The following is a 17,416-nucleotide window of genomic DNA, read 5'->3' as shown; positions in this document are numbered from 1 at the left end:
AGGTCATAGAGAGTTTTGAATGTTGTAAGATATCTACAAGAAGAACTGACCTAGGTAGCACTTAACTAATTGCAATAATCAGAACCGTCTGCCTCTTGACATTTATGTTCATAAAATGGATAGCTTAAGCTGTAAATATACAATAATTCAACACTTCCCTGTTCATATGCGTTATATCCTATTACCAAGTGAATTCATTGAATTTCATATCTTTGTTTTCCGTTTCTTATTCTATATCACTAAGATTTCCACGTATCTAACGTTCGGATACTCATAGAAAGTTATACATATTTTCAACAATGAAAGCGTAGGAAATAAATGACTGTGAAAAGAACCAAATTATTTATGTTTATGCAATGACCATAAATGTCGACATTTATGTTTGTCAAATATGAAGTGTAATTCTTAGAAAAAAAACATTTAATATATTACGAATTATGGTGTACCCCACATGCCTTACTTTTTACATTTTGAAATTTGTCCGGGACATAACTTTTAAAACCTCAAGGCATATTAACAAGAAACTTTGTAGGCAGATAGATCTCATTCAATAGAAGTGCAGTGCAAAGAAATCATTACTCTACCTTGCCTAATTTTACAGTTGTCGCATTTTGTTGATTTTTACACAGAGAATCTTGTCAGGGAAATAGCCCTTAAATTAACAAGATAATCAGTAGGTAGATATATCTCATTGAGTAGAAATACAGAATGAACCGTTACTCTGCCTTGTCTAATTTTAGTGTTATCGCTCTTTGTTTATTTTTACACTTTGACATTTGTCATTTGTCCGAAACATAACTTTAAAACTATAAAAGGTATCATCTTAAAACTTTGTAGGTTTATAGATCTCACTGTGTATACAAACCGTAACCCTCTCATCCCAAATTTGGAGTTATTGCCCTTTGCTCATTTTTTCACTGTAAACTTTGTGCGGGACTTAACTCTGAAACCACAGGAGGTATTAACACGAAAGTTTATTCCTTGTCTATTTTTTTGGAATTATTGCGCTTTGTTTATTTTTACAAATAAGCGAGCTTTGTCGGGGACATGACCAAAGAACTATAAGGGTATCAACTTAAAACTTTATAAGTATATAGGTCTCACTGAGTAGAAATGAAGCGCACAGTAACCCTCCCTTGCTTAATTTAAGAGTTATTGCCCTTTGTTCATTTTGACTTTGTGACATTTGTCCAGGAAATAACTTGAGAAATATAGAAGAAATCATCTTGAGACTTTGTTGGTTGATACTTCTGAAAGAGTAAAAGTGTAGTGCAGAAGAACTGTACCCTCCCCCTTACCCTTATTTTGAGTTATTGTCCTTTATTTATTTTTATACTTTGAACTTTGTCCTGGACATAACTTGAGAACTATTGTGAGTATCAACTTGAAACTTTGTAGGTAGATAGATCTCAATGATGAGAAATGTAGTACATAAGAACAATAACCCTCCCTTACGAAATTGGGAGTTATTGCCCTTCATTCATTTTACACTTTTAACTATGTCCAGGACATTACCTGAGAACTATAAAAGAAAAGATATTAACATGAACTTTTATATATAGATAGATCTCACTGAGTAGAAGGGGAAAGAACGTGTTGTTCGTAAAAAAGGTCATGGAAACTCCTAATCCAAACTATTATTAAATTAAATCTTATTGATGTAGGACAAATAAAATCATAAATTCAAAAACGTTTGAAAAGATCTATAATTTACTTCATTCGCCCTATATGCATTTCATAAACTAAAAGGTACGTTTCCTTAAAAGGCGTGTTGGTAGTATTCGGCACCTGTGACAAGTTTGCGTTTATAATTGTAATTTGTATCATAGTTTGGGACCTTTCTGTTGAAAATGTGTTAGAGATAAATTGTATACCTATACATGCACAGTGCGTGAACTGGAGTGCAGGTATTAATTACCCGCACTCCAGAGCATGCTCATTAATTGGTTCATTTTTCCTGGGTTTAACTTATTGTGACGGCAGAGAAAGGGAAAGCGATAGAAATATAGTCAGATGCTCGTTCGTTGTTTACATTTTTCTGGGGTTTAATATTGTAATAACAGGGAACGTGTTTTTATGTTTGACTTTGACACAAATGAGAAAGAACATCAAAACACTCGGCAATCTGATTAATACTCGGGTGGGGGGAGGCTACGCCCCCTCGAACAAATCAGATAGCCTCGTGTTTCGATGCTCGTTCTATTACATATACTAAAGGTACTTAATATACTTAAGTTCAATATCAGTTCAGCACTGTATTATAGGTAAATAACTTTAAAATAATCACAGCATACAAATACATGTAATATAATATATACTGAGTGTAAGCATGTACACTGGTATTCTCCTGATACTTATAAACAATAACATGAATAACATCATAAGAAAAGAATACTTTGTCTAATAATACATTTATAATCATACATTCGTTTTGGTAGGATTTGATGTCGCTGATCCATGAAAATGAAATCTGTATGCTAAAGCAGCACGCCTCCATATTTATGCGTATTTTATGAAAATTTTGAAAATGAAATTAAATGTATTATATTGTTTAGTAAGCAAAAGGAAGCAATTTACACTTTATCAATGACACTTACAACCAATGTTTATTACAAAAATAGGTCAAAATATGCAAAAAGTGCCCTTACTGTGTTAGTAACGCAGTAGAAATATAGTTACACATAATGTAAGATCACCATTAATCGCTCATAATATGTATCTTTTTTTTTTGTAAAAAACTTGACTTTGGTAAGAGAAAGATATGTTGACAACAAAAATCTTTAATAATCCTAACATTCATAAATTTAATGTTCCAATGTGCTCTCGCTCTGAAAATGTTGAACGCCGCCTTTTCTTGTCGATCTTGTTTATCATGTTTTAGTTATGTATGCATATATTGCATTTAAAGGGAGAAATGAGATATTAAGTAATACAGATACTAACAATTGTAAATTGAGATGATATGCTTATTATATTGTTTCAAACGTGACGATAATTGTTTCTTTTGCTTGCTAAAAAAATGAATTTGTCTTTTCTGGAAATAATATTAATCATCACTCTAGCGTCATCAGAACCTATCTCGTAAATAGATCTAAATGAAAGCTTGTAACAAAAAATCTTCAATGTTAAACGTTTATATCTTTATGTCTCACATAATCATAATTGTTATGGTAGATATGATAAAAGTAATGTAACAGAACCATTAAGCAGTAGTTTCATATTGATACTGGTATAAAGAAACCATTAAGATGTTGAAATTACAGGAGTTCCCAGTCAAATTCAACGATACCTGAAGAAATCGGTCAGTATATCCTTATGTAATGAGGTGTAGACGTTTAAAAATAGAAAATAATGCGGGACTTACACCGTTACAAAATCATGAATGCCATCATATTATCATAGCAGTAAGTATGATTTAATAGGCATAGGTATACGCTATAAAACACCAAAATGTTCTCATATATATATTGGAATTTTTCAATATAGGTTGGTGAGGTTTAACTCGTTAGTGTGTGAAGTCGAATAGATAAATTAATAAATAAATATAACTTCATCTGTATTATTTTAAAGCGTGCGTGCTAAAAGAATATTCCTTTTGTCACATTAAATTCCATAATATTCGTACATAAAGTCAATTATGCAAGGCAAATGATACATTAGAAATTCACTATTCGTATCTCTATTTGTTATACATGTAGTATTCACTCAATTGTTTGAAAATATATTTAAGTTACAAAACGTTAGAGCGTTACCAAACTATTGAGAAGAATATATTTATTTACGTAAAAAAATGATTGAATATGATACAGTTTGTACGTTGAAAAAAGGGTATATGAAAAGAATGATGATCGTGGTATTTCCGTAGTTTATCTCTATATCAGATGTACTTCTGAAGGGTAGTTAAACTGTCAGGAAATAAGAAAAAAGCTTACAAGAAATAAAATATTCTGAAAGGCTTATGCGCTCTGAATAATTGCATCTCAAAAGAAAATGGATATTTTTATTACATGATTAACATAGCATGAGTCGGGGAATAATTGAGGAAGCACCTTATATCACTGCTGGTAAATTACCTAGTTTTATACTCATGATGGATAATTAAGTAGAGTAAATAAAGCTTAAAGGAAACTTTGGGTTATTGAATAAATACCATGATATCTAATATTAAGATCCGGTTTGGATAAATTCTGTAGGATGCTTCATATATTGAAGTAATGATACATAATAAACGATGAAAGATACATATGGATTACATATAAAACCAAAGATTAAAGGTTAAAACATTACAAATCAGCAAGTCATTTATTCTTTGAAAAGTGTTAATTAAAAAAATACATTTGGCCTTTTTGGCATATTAGCAACTTAAAGTTTAACTTAGAAACGATTATAAATTTAAAAGTTGTAAACGTCGAGATATATTCACAGATAAACTGTAATAACCATATTAAGTATGTTTTATTGTTTTATTGAATTCTCTTATAATGCAGATATTACTTATAGCGGCCCAAGTGTTTCTTAAGGTTAAATATGTTTTTTTTTTAGATAAATCCTTTTATGTATTCGCCAAACCGAAAGAAATGAAGAGCGAAAATAAAATTTAAAATTTACGACCATAGATTACATTGACATCTTTAATCTAACGGTCATTTCTATATCTTAATAATTCGTAAAGCGGTCGATCCGTTTCCCGATCTTCTATTTTTAGAGACAACTGTCACTTACGCGTAATGTATAACTCTAATTATTTAATATATTTATTTGATTTATAAATCAAACATACTAAACTCGTTCATATAGGGAGTCTAGAGTTAATATTATTAGACTTTCGTTTCACTTTGTAATTATAATCTTTACTTCAAGCACTTCTTGCCAAATAATTTGCACTACATTGGTGACTTATTCATGAATCCATTGTACTTGTGATATTAGAATTTATTCGCGATTTGTTAAAGTGAGTGTTAGGAATCCCGTATGACTGTGACGTTTAAGATTATCATTTGATATGGTCATGTGCCATGTTAAAGCCAAGATGATTTATAAATTTTCTTTTAAAATCAATAATATCAACAAAAATAGACAGCCAAAGCTGTTGACATTAAAGCTTTTGACCTCTTATAATTTCTTATGTAAACATTTTATTTTGTTCTCAATAAAGCATCCCTTAATAAAAAAGTGTATTAACTTTGATGTTTGATGACTTGTATCTAAAGGCATAAGAGAAATATCTGATGAAATTACTACATGTATTGTATTTACATTATATCTATTGTTTATACCTTTAAAATTTGCTTATCGTTTCCATTTCGTTTTTAACAATGGTAACTTCTGTAAGAGTTCTTCCCTTTTAAATCAACTCTGAATTGATTCCTGATGTTTCTAGTACGTAGAATTACAGAAAATGAATCAAACTCCAACATTGTAGTAAAGGAAATAAATATCATTAAATCTCTTTCATAATATATGTATACAGTATACATATATGTATACATATATGAAAGGAAGAAAGCCATGAGCGAGAAATTAAACATAGAAAAATCGCACTAAATATAAGCAAAGTGATGAAGTTATACGAGCTCGTCTGGATAAAGATAAAATATCGAGAAAATAAACTGTAGAAACAATTACTGATTTAAATATGTTGTTTCATGACCATTTAGCCCAATTAAAAAATATACTTTAATAATGATCTATTATATATCATATAATTATCGACAACTGTTTTATTTTCTTTTAGTAATATCCGTGCAATATGGGGAAGAAGGCTTACACCACAGAATGACCGTCAAAAGAAACTGGTTAGAAATACATATTGAAAGCTTGAAAACTTGCCTCATCGTTATATTACTTTATAATTTTACATGTGTATATGTGTAAGAAGCGGGATGATGCTTTCTACGTGAATACATCATATCTTATGTACGCCTTATTACGAGTATCTATTAAACAAATCCCTTCTTAATAATAATAATAACAATAATAGTAATAATAATAATAATAATAATAATAATAATAATAACAATAATAATAATAATAAAATTAAAATGAATATATAAAGAAAGATATTCTGAAGTTAACAAACAAAATTACATATTGCAAATGGCACTTTCCACCTATGTAAATTACCAAACACGAGGCCAAAATAAGTAAAAATAGCCCTTACAGCGGTACTCAAGCAGTAGAAATGTAAATACAAATACTGCAAAATCAGCCATTAATCGCATATAACATGGGAAACATTATTTTTTATCTTGTATCTCTTTACTTTTCTTTAAAGCACAGTTTGTTTTCCTAGTGTTTGATTTTCTTGAAATTTTCTGGCACATCTGGAGGCATACAGCTTTAAGGATTATAACCGTCCGACGACACAGTTTGACATTTAAATACGTAATGAATAATATATATACAAAACAATCATGAAGATATTGATATAAAGATAATAAATGATTTATAGATTACATTACATTCACACAATTTTAGTTTGTAATTGGAAACTTTTTTTCCTGTAACGATCACTTTTGAAAGCAATACCCAGGTATTTAAAGGAAAGTTTCTATTTAATAAAATTACAAAGAATTTTTTATTAAGTCATTGTATATCATTACAAACTTTGTTGGACAACTGTTTATAAAGACTGCTTAAATAGATTACCTAAAATATAAACTACAAAAGTTATAAATATATAAAGAATGTTAAACACATTCAGGTACAGTATTCATCAATGAAAATTATTTAAGCAAAAAATCAATAAGGAGTCAAATGGGGCTTATCAAACGATTAACGGGAAAATAATATCAGCAGTTACTGGTAAGTACCGTTGAAATTGCCTCTTCTTTACTTTGGTGTCAAATTAGTGCATGGATTTTAGTGTGTCAAGTGTAAAACTTGTTAATCTTAATATTTATTTATGAAAATATTACCAACGTGTGTGTTTCACTGGTAGTAGTTCCTGATTTAAAGGGAAGATAACCTTTTTTTTTACTTTTCTATGTGTGTTATCTTTTCAGACACTGTGTTCAGGTGTCCAAAGCGCAAAATGTGTTAGCACCGAGGGTTGAAAACACACATTTGTGTCCATAACGATAGGAATATACACTCACACGCACACAAGCACACTCGTGAGAACATTACACGAAGACAGTAATAATAAATAAAATCATTATTTTATATAATCATAACATAACACTCCTCTATTTCTGTGTATAAAATGTATAGTGTATTGCATCACTAACAACTCCTCCCTCAGACTAATTTAGAGTGAATGTGAAGGAAAGGGAAATCAATCATGATTATAAAGTAACCTACTTGTTTCCCCTGTATTTCAACTAATGCGATCATATACTTAAATGATTCAGAATTGAAATGCAAATTAAACCAATATTCCCCCGATTTAAATAAAATCAATATCTCTATCCAATTTAAAAAATTATTTCTTTATTCAAAATCATTGCATTAAAAAAGAAAAATACATACTTTTAGTAAATATAACATGTACGTAATTGATGATCCATGTATGGTAATTTTTCCGTTTTCGACTTTTCTCTTTTGTTACGCTGGTTTTAAAGATCAATTAGCAAGTTTAGAAACATGATATTGACGCTTTTGAATACGTTTGTTTTTATAAATAGTGAATAAACAAGAGAAAATCTTTACTTTTAATGATTTACGAGCGTGTCGGTGTATAAAATTGGCGGTTGTTAACACCGAAATTATTTTGATGATATTTCTTCCGGGTGAAAAAAAGTTTTATACTTCTTCGGTAGAATGAATAAAGTTGCATATAAATCGTTCATGGTTTTATACATGGTACAGTGCATATCAGGTGAGTTATTTTAATGTCTAATTATATCATATAGTACATGTTTTCATATTAACAATATCAATTTAATCGGTAGCTAATAACTGTTGATATTCTGTCTCCAAAATGACACTGAACCGTAAAAGTAAATAAGACCGCAAAAAGAATATATTCTGAAATTTGTCGTTTACAGTTCTTTACCGACATTTATATGTATCGGTTTACATTCACTAATAAGTGAAGAAAATCAAGTAAAGATTATTTCATTTATATCTTTCCCGTTCATTTGTTAGAATAGAACTGAACGCATATAATTTGAGATCATATTCAGTTCATCGTTACATACATAAGCATTTATTTATTTATATACATTAAGTAATATGTCATTTTGCTGTAATTAAATTTCATTTTTATCGTATATATGTCGAATGAATGGTAATATATGTGCCGGCGTTTATTTATTTATTTTTCATTTATTTTGTTTTATTTATTTATTTATCAAATATTTTAAAATATGCTTGTCAAAATCAATTGCCCCCTTTCAACAGTTAGATAATCTATTAGACATATTTACAATTGTATCTCGTAACACTTTAGTAAATTGTCACACTCTTTGACGTGTACAAATATGATATTTTGGAAAGCATTGATACATACACGTATCTATTTCAGATAATTTTTTAGATAATATCGTGCCACAAAATATGTTTAGAGCTATCATGTAATTACAGAGTTTTGTTTGAACTATGTACTAAGACAGATTAGTTTGAACTATCAGTAAATAAATATCAATAACATTTTGTGTACTATATCTTTAACAAATGAATGAATTTGATTTAAATGTATTTATACAACATATTTAGTGCGAACTGTATCTACTATTAAATAAAACTATTAATAAATAATTAAAAAATAAATTGATAAAAGAACATGATAAATAAATAAGTAAACAAATAAATAAATAAATACATTAATAAATAAAAAATATATAAATAAATAAATAAATAAATAAATAATAATAATAATATTAATAATAATTAGAATAATTAGAATTATAATGATAATTATGATAATAATAATATTAATAATCATGATAATAATGTGATGACTATAGCATTAATATAATGACTTGTTCCAGCACAACTGTCATCAGTAGAACAAAGAAGAAATGAAACACACTGCGATACCGGCAATGTTAACATAGACTGTGGAAGCTCAGTGATAGCTGTTGATTCTATCATGTATGGATATGATGCGACTTGTGATTCCATTTGTTGCGACTTGAATACGGACCATTGTTTGGAAAGTGCGACGACGCCGGATAGAAGTGATGTTCGGCGTCAATGTTCTGGAAAATCGTCCTGCACTATTGCCCTCGGAGGGGTCCGGGCCTTTTGTTCCCTAGGAACGCACGAACCTTCCTATGTTACAATTTATTATTATTGTATTCCTTGTAAGCAACTTTCAACTAAGTTTTTATAACTTCATCTTAACAATATTCTTATGTATTGAAACTTGATTTTAACAAAGTAAAATACTCAAATTAATTTATAGACGTGAAAATAAATTTCAATAAATACACACATATATTTGATATAAAAAATTGTTTTGAAATTTTGTGTTTGCTAAAGAATTTGACGCATCGACTTTTTGACCACTTTTTACATTACTTTACTTATGGCTCCTAAAACTTTTAGATTTTTTTTTTGCCTTCGTCGTCTGTCCGTCTCTCCGTCCGTCCGCATCAAGCTTGTCCGACTTGCAAATGTAAAACTGATTGTGGGATATCAATGAAAACTTCAGAGGAGTGCTCAGATAATCGTTTATATCGGCAGCACAAAATAGCCATCAAAGCTATAATAAATAGAAAGAAACTTTGCTGGCTTTCACAGGCCAAACCGCTGTGGGATATCGACAAAACTTCACAAAAGTGATGAGTACCATACCTAGTTGTGGGAGACATATCTTTTTGTGACACAAAACCCCCTCTTAGTTATTCATAAAGTATTATGTTTTATGATTACAGCTGAAAGGAAGTTATCCGTATGTTCAAGTGACACAATACAGTCATCGAGTTCACCACTTTATTTAACAAATAAAGGTTATCCAGGTGTGACAACAGGCGAATCAACATGTTCTTGCTCTCTAGAAATACATGATTGTTCATCTAGTGTATACTTATATATCATCGATGCTGATTTGTATCTGGATACATCAACCTGTGAGCAAAGACTAGAAATAAGTGACAGTTTAAACGTGACATTACATGAGATCAACTGTGACAGTTTCTATGGATCTGATATAACCACTCACACTTTAAACAAACATTATATCACTATCAACTTTTTAGACAATTCAGTTGATAACCAGGAAGGATTATTTCTTCTTGGATTTGCTGGTAAATATAAATATCATTTCATTTTATCAAGGTTTTTTTGTTTTCATTTTCTCCTTTTCTGCATATACAAATAGAATATAATTGATAAACTTTTATATGATTTGTGTGATGAGTTTTATCTTTTTTATTCTAGCTTCAGCAGTAAATACTCAATTCAGTCTCAGCTGCTCTTCTGTACCGGAGATTCGATGTGTTGGTATGTTTTGCTATTTTGTAACCTATAAATACCTGGTCGATTTTAGGAGAAGCATATATCAATAAGGAAGATAACTTGTAGTGTGAGATCGAAGTCAGAAGTGTAGATCAATAAAAATAGCATGTTTACTATTAAAATCACTTTTTCATTTAATTAAGCCAACAATACGATACAACGACAAGACTGTTTTATAGAAATAAAAATGTTGAATGGCTTAAATAGGATTCAATTCGCAATTATTGTACATGTATTTGGTTAAATGTGTGATATTTGTAATGCTCAGGAGATGCAAGAAGCACAATTAGGATATAGCATCATATACAAATGATGTGATACCTATATTGCACTCCTAATTTACTAAGAATTCATTGAAGTAACAGTGATATTATAGAAGTAACTTGATTTATAACTTATATTTGATGCCAATGCATTTTACTATAATAACGGATCAGACTTTGCTCTTTCGCGCATTGTGAGATTATATTTTCGTAAATCCATCGGCCAGATTTAATTACTCCTATTACTCTATTTTTTATTATATTCCTTGTACATTTAAATATAAAGTAATTGGCATTTTGCCAACAATGTCATTTTGGATCACAATTTGGTGTTTATCTTGTGTCGTATTTGCACATTTGATACATAAAGAATATGTACAAGTATAAACTTAATTGTTTTATTTAGATTGTGCTTCAGTTATTGATATTGATAATGGCAATGCCTCATTAATCGGTGAGAACGACTCATCTAATGGAGCTCGTGCAAATGTGGTTTGTGAAGACGGATATAACACTTCAAAACCGACGATCGAATGTTTAGACACGGGTTTGTGGGAAACAAGTACCTGTATTGGTAAGATATTATGAGCATTTGTTTGTAGCTTGCATTTTGTTCGAAATAAAAAAATAGAGATATTGCTACAGTCGCAAGGAAGACACATAGACCCCTTGGCTTCTCGACACCTCAGGATATTAATATGACTTCAAGACCCATGGATTTTTTCACCCCTTTTTACACGACTTTTCGACCCCTGGTGGGTTAGACCCTTAATCCATTTTTGTACGTAAGGAGGACAGTAATATATTTGGAGAAATAAGTTAAGGCAAAAAGCTAATACTTGAATTATTTCAAGATCAGACAAAATTCAGAAAAGGAAAAGCAATAAGGCAATAAACTGACATTATCTTTTTTATTTTTGTACAGTCCCATGATATAGCAGGAATGATATACATTAATATATTAATATATATTAAACTAGGCCCCGACAAAAAATGAATGAATGTTGATAACATGAGCGTTTTGTGCATCGCTTGTGTATTCATATTTACAGTTTTTGTATTTTTGTTAAGATTTAGTGTATTTTTTCATGTGACACGCACTTATGTTTTTAGGCTTTAATGCAATATATAAATATAATTATATTAAGCAAAATCAATGATATGTTGAATTGAAGATATATCTCGTTATTATCTCGTATTTCATATATGCAATTTGTTTCGCTCATAATTTGAATATAGCCATACGTCAAAAAGCTTCGAAAGTAAAATCGTCGTCAACAGACCTAATCATGAAAAATATAATCTTGAAATTATTTAATATCTTAAAATCAATATATATCCTCTAAGGGGTCGAACAGTTCAGTCTATTTAAGGAGTCTGTGTACCGTGGATCGAGATGTCTAAGTGGTGAACTGTCGTGTCAAGGGTCGATATATCATAGAGTCTTACAGTCATGTCGGCGTTCCTGTTGCCGTACCCAAAAGTTTGAAGTTAATCATAACTTTTTAAGTGCTTAGTGTATTGTCTACTTACTCTACCACAACAACCTTTTGCCTACAAGCAGAACAGACTAAAACTTGACCTTCAGTTATAAATTGTCTTAACCCCATCATAGTCAAATGACTAAATTTTGCCATTTATTTATTTTCTTAATGGATTGTCTTCAAACTTGAACACAACATTTTCTAGTTCAGGCATTTAAGTCTATTAGAAGGCCTTCACTCATAAATGGCATTGACCTTGTAGGTCATTATTGACAGTTTGACTTTTACTGCTGTATATGGCTTAAATTTTGTTATTTAATGAATAGATTGACTACATATAAAGATACATTTTTTTAGGATAAGACCTTCATGTAAAAAATCACTTTTTAAATTGACCTTGTCTCATTTATGGCCGTTACCTTGATTGTTAAATTATTGAATTTTCGCTGAAATGAATGGAATATTTTCTACCTGGACAATACAACCTTTTGGACACGATCTTGTAAAATGTTAGACAGACCTTGACTTTGAGATTAAATGACTTTGACCGTCAATGTCAAATTATTGAATGGGTGTTAATTTGCCATGATAATTTTGTTATTTATGTGAGGATTTAAATTATACTTGGATAAAACAAGAATTGTTACCAAACATGCATAGTGGTGCATATTCTGGGTGCCCTGCTTTGGTGTGTCGGGGGCTGCGTCCTGTGAACGTTGCCTTTGCCTTGTTGATCTTTATTCTTGTCTTTTGAACTTGAATTGACCTTTATCGTGAAGATTCTTTTGAAATTTTCTTGGTGTTACCGACATCAATGTAATTTGAGTCACGTGCACAGTTATAGTGTAAAGCCGACCTTGCTTTTTTGCTTTTCAAGTTTTCATAAAGCAGTTATTTCTCTTAATGATCAACATTATTTTTTGTCCAATCACATTGTAGTATTTTTCAAATTTCTGCTTAGTCTAACTTTGGTTAATGTGTACTAACTTAATAAGATTCACTTAATCTGTCGTCTAACCGCAGTCTAACAAATTTCAATAATGCATTATACTAGGGAGGAGTTAGAGGTATGGTTTACACTCTGATTTGTAAAATGTCAAGGTTAGCAAAACAATGCCAACATAAAAAAATTAGGCGAGGTCAGGTGTTTCTAAATGTGAGGATACAATCAATTGATTTATTACATAGATAGTACATGTTGGGCACGCAGAGACAAATGATTACTAGTACATAGTAACTTTTTTATATCCTTTTAACTCTAAGAAAAATGTCTGTTATAAATTGCTGAGTGTTTTAAACTTTATATTTTCCAAAACATTTTTTTTTCTCACTTGATAGGAATGAACTGCTTTAACAATCATTGATATTAAGAATACAATGATTACATTTTTTGGCTGGAAAACTCATTGTAAATGGACCCCCTCCACCTGTAAAAACAGAAAAAACTGTTTTTCAAATGAGCAAATCAATAGGGATTTTAAATGTTAGTGAATAACTTGAATCTTTATAACGAATTTGTATCAATTAATAATCTTTAATGTATTTTCTCACATTTTCCATTTATTTTGAAAGGATATACACATTTTATTAACTCCATTGTTTTTACCTAATTGCATCGTTTTCCTCGCTGTTTTTTCCAGATATATTATAAACTTGATAGTCTTACAATAGATAAAGGTATAAATTCTGTGACATTTCAATAAAAAATGTGCCTGGGCCATTTATTTAGCTTATCTAAATGTGAGATGTTAGCAACTTGACAAGGTGTAGACATGTTGTAGAGCGAAAGGGCGGAGCTATAGGTGATTTAGAGAAATGCCTTGTTGTTGGTTGAAAAAAATAATGTTGATCATTAAATAGGTTAATGTTTAATAATATGCATTAACAAAAATAATTGGTCGCCTGCCTGCGGCAGGCTTGACCAATTATTTTTGTTAATGCATATTATTAAACACTAACCTATACGTAGGATACTTTAATATGCCCAAATGTCATCAAGAGCAGTTTTGCATGTGTAAGGAATGTATGTTTCAGACTGTAAAAATGAAACAAAAAAATTTAGAGACGAAATTTTGTGATTGGAATTTAAATGAATAGAAGTAAGTTTTCTTCTTTTTAATACTTTTGACATTTAAGTTATTTATCAATTTCAGCTTTGCCTTTCTTTAAACAGCCTGACATTGTCAGAATTGTCAGCAAAATAAAATTGAGGTACCACATGGGGAAAATCTTAAAAAAGTAGTTTCGTCAATGAAAAGTGTGAAATTATATTTTAATAATTTTCACTGTGAAATTATCAAATATAATTTTCACGGATAAATCAGTAATCTACTGAAAAGCATAAAATAAAGTCTTCTTTTTCTCATATGTTTATTCAAATATAACCAACAGTATCTCGGTAAAACAGTAAAACAGTAAAAAGATACTCGGTCGAATTGAAACGGGTTTACTAGCAGATCGTATCTTTGGAAACATGGATATATAATCGTAGGGATAATGATATTGAGCCTAATATTTTATTTTACGTTTAAATGTTCGAAATTTTAAAATTATATGCATATGTTGGCACACGCAAAATATTTTAAAGCTACTGTCCCACACATTGTAGTGTGGCCGTTTTTGTAATTAAATATTATGATTCAAATGATATAAAAACTATCATGATATAAAATTACATTGATACCGGATAATTTCGTTTTTCTTGTTTTCTGTTTCGCTATTTTCATGCGCGAGACTAAACATTTTAAGTGGTGGTTACATTAATGTTTGACAACATTAATAACTCGTTAAAGCAGCGTAAAATAATCTATAGGAGGATGCATGGCACTACAGAACATACAATGTATAGAAGGAATGATTCAACAGAGTTAAAGTGTTTGAAATTTAACTTGATAGTAAACGAACTTATGAATGTAGATAGTTCGTTTTCACATTTCTTTAGATCAATTAAAAATGAGAACCGAATGTCAGAAAAATCCGTTATGTTATTTTACTAATTTTACAATGGCCAGTCAGATTCTGCGATTTCAAATTGTAATTTAAAAAATGGCCAATGAATTTTTAACATATATTCAGTTTTTCGGCCGGAAACAAACTTAAAGTTAATTCTCAAAATTCTTTATCTAAACCGTTTCATCTTGTATTTCATTTACGCATTTTTTCGCTCATTACTTGGATGTAATCATGACTAAAACATATTATGTTATTATGTTTATAAAATACGTACCTTGAAGTATGATTATGAATAACAAATAACGGCTGGATAAGATTTCACTTATAATTCAGTATATTTAGAGTTGTCGAGGGGTCGAGAGTACATAGAGTCTTACAGTCATGTCGGCCTAAATGTTTGAAATTTATCATAACTTTTTTTTTAAGTTCTGTAAGTGTAATGTCTTCATACTCGGTCACAACAACCCTTGGGACAAGACCTCTTAGCAGAACAGACTGAAACTTGACATTCAGTCATAAATTACCTTAACCCCATCATAGTCAAATGACCAAATTTTTCCATAGCTATAAGTAGCCATCATTATTAAATTTTCACTGATTTTAGCTAAAATTGACTTTGGAATTGATAATATATGGATTTCATTTATACTTTGACAATACGACCTTTTGGACACGATCTTCAAAAAGGTTAGACTGACACTGACCTTGAGTTTTAATGAATTTGACCGTCAATATCATTCTTAAATTGTCATTTTTTATATATGTAAGAATTTGATTTTTATTTGGACAAAACAAGACTTGTGCCCAAACAAACATATTGATCAAGATGTGAATGACCTTGATCTTTAATTGACCTTCACCGTGAAGATATATTTTTTTAAATGTCTTATTGTTACCTATAACAATGCGCTTTGGGGCATGTGCACAGTTATAGAAGTAAAATTGAACTTTCATATTAGCCGACATAGATTTTGACGAGTTGAGCGACTTTTGAACTTCGATATGAGCTGACATAGATAATTTGACAATGAAATTTGGGTCATCTGCACAGTTTCAGATGTGAATTTGAACTTTCATATCACCTTACCTTGATGATGTAACGATGTGACCTACTTTCTTGTCCTGTAATATACAGCTATGGAATAAAAAAAGACATTGTGCACTGTTTCAGATGTAAAGTTGATCATTGTACATTATGGAAACGATTAATTCTTTGACAGAACAACAAGTGTAACTAGACCTAACTATAGAAATTCAAATTTAGGAAAAACGCAATTTTGATCTTTCATATTCTTTTATTAAAATTTGTTGATACATATAAATTATTTTCTTCAAGAAAAAAGTAAAATATGTCAAGCGCCCAGCAGTGGCTCAAGTTATTATTGGTGATATGCGATCAGAAAACAACATATTATCTTATCTTATCAGTGCAAAGCGGCTACAAACACAGCAACAATAATTGATTCTTTAATGTGTAAGATATTGGATAATATCTTTGAATAACATTACTGGCATGTAATTTAAGAGTCAAAACTGTAATACTTGGAAGTAATTCTAGAGGTTCAACACGGAACCCCTTCTTGCAGTGTTACATTTTGATCAACATTTAAATCGTGTGGCTATTGTTTACTGTAAAATTGCCTGATTGAATAGGAAGATCTATTTAAGATTTAACAGTACTTAAGATTCATGTAATTATATGTTTATTGAGAATCTGAGAAATTCCTTTTCTTGTTTCAAAGCTTATGGTAACGGTGATAGTAAAGAGGATCTTGATACAGACACAGATGAAAGTAAACAGGGTGGACAAGATTTTGCAGCATGGGAAATAACTGTTATTGTACTGTCTGTAGCTGTAGTAATAGCTCTAATAGTGCTGATTGTTGTCAAATGCTGTACAAACAGTAACCGTGATCAAGATACAAGTAATATACTTTATTAGCTCGATTTCACGAAGTATAATTATGTAGAACTGTCTTACTTCACCCCGCGTACTTTATGGCGTCCGTTTCTGATTAAAGTTTTGGTGCAGTAACATATTTTTATTATAACATTTTTTGAAATTTCTTTATAACTTCAAACTAAAAATACATGTTCTTTATCATTAACAACATCTTATGTAACAAAGTTAAAAACTCTAGAACAATAGTTTCAGAATTATCTCCACTTGAACCTAGAATTTCCGTAATTACAAATACATTATTTTTTACTCTCACTAATGGTTTCAGCTCACCAGAACTGTAGGTTCAGGGTGAGCTATTTGTATCAAAGGGGGATGCTCCGGCGTCATCGTCATTTGTCAACATTCATTTT

At 30.2% G+C, this 17,416-nt stretch overlaps 1 protein-coding gene across 2 annotated transcripts in view; it reads left to right on the top strand.

Moving 5' to 3' along the window:
* Positions 1-7,591: 7,591 nt before the first annotated feature.
* Positions 7,592-17,416, top strand: part of LOC132750424 (uncharacterized) — a 40,393-nt gene continuing 30,568 nt past the window's right edge. The window contains exons 1-6 of one of the 2 annotated variants that reach the window (XM_060740408.1): positions 7,614-7,819; positions 8,934-9,248; positions 9,822-10,193; positions 10,327-10,389; positions 11,074-11,241; positions 16,846-17,028. In XM_060740408.1, the coding sequence (XP_060596391.1) occupies positions 7,762-7,819; positions 8,934-9,248; positions 9,822-10,193; positions 10,327-10,389; positions 11,074-11,241; positions 16,846-17,028 (1,159 nt within the window). In that variant the 5' untranslated portion in view covers positions 7,614-7,761. Of the gene's footprint in view, positions 7,820-8,933; positions 9,249-9,821; positions 10,194-10,326; positions 10,390-11,073; positions 11,242-16,845; positions 17,029-17,416 lie in introns of both variants that reach the window. The other variant, XM_060740407.1, reaches the window with a different exon arrangement.

Source organism: Ruditapes philippinarum, unplaced genomic scaffold (genome assembly GCF_026571515.1).
Source record: "Ruditapes philippinarum isolate M1 unplaced genomic scaffold, ASM2657151v2 ctg407_1_1_1_1, whole genome shotgun sequence".
In the NCBI taxonomy this organism is placed as follows: domain Eukaryota; kingdom Metazoa; phylum Mollusca; class Bivalvia; order Venerida; family Veneridae; genus Ruditapes; species Ruditapes philippinarum.
The sequence above is the reverse complement of the archived record's forward strand: the minus strand, read 5'-3'. Positions and strand labels throughout refer to the sequence as shown.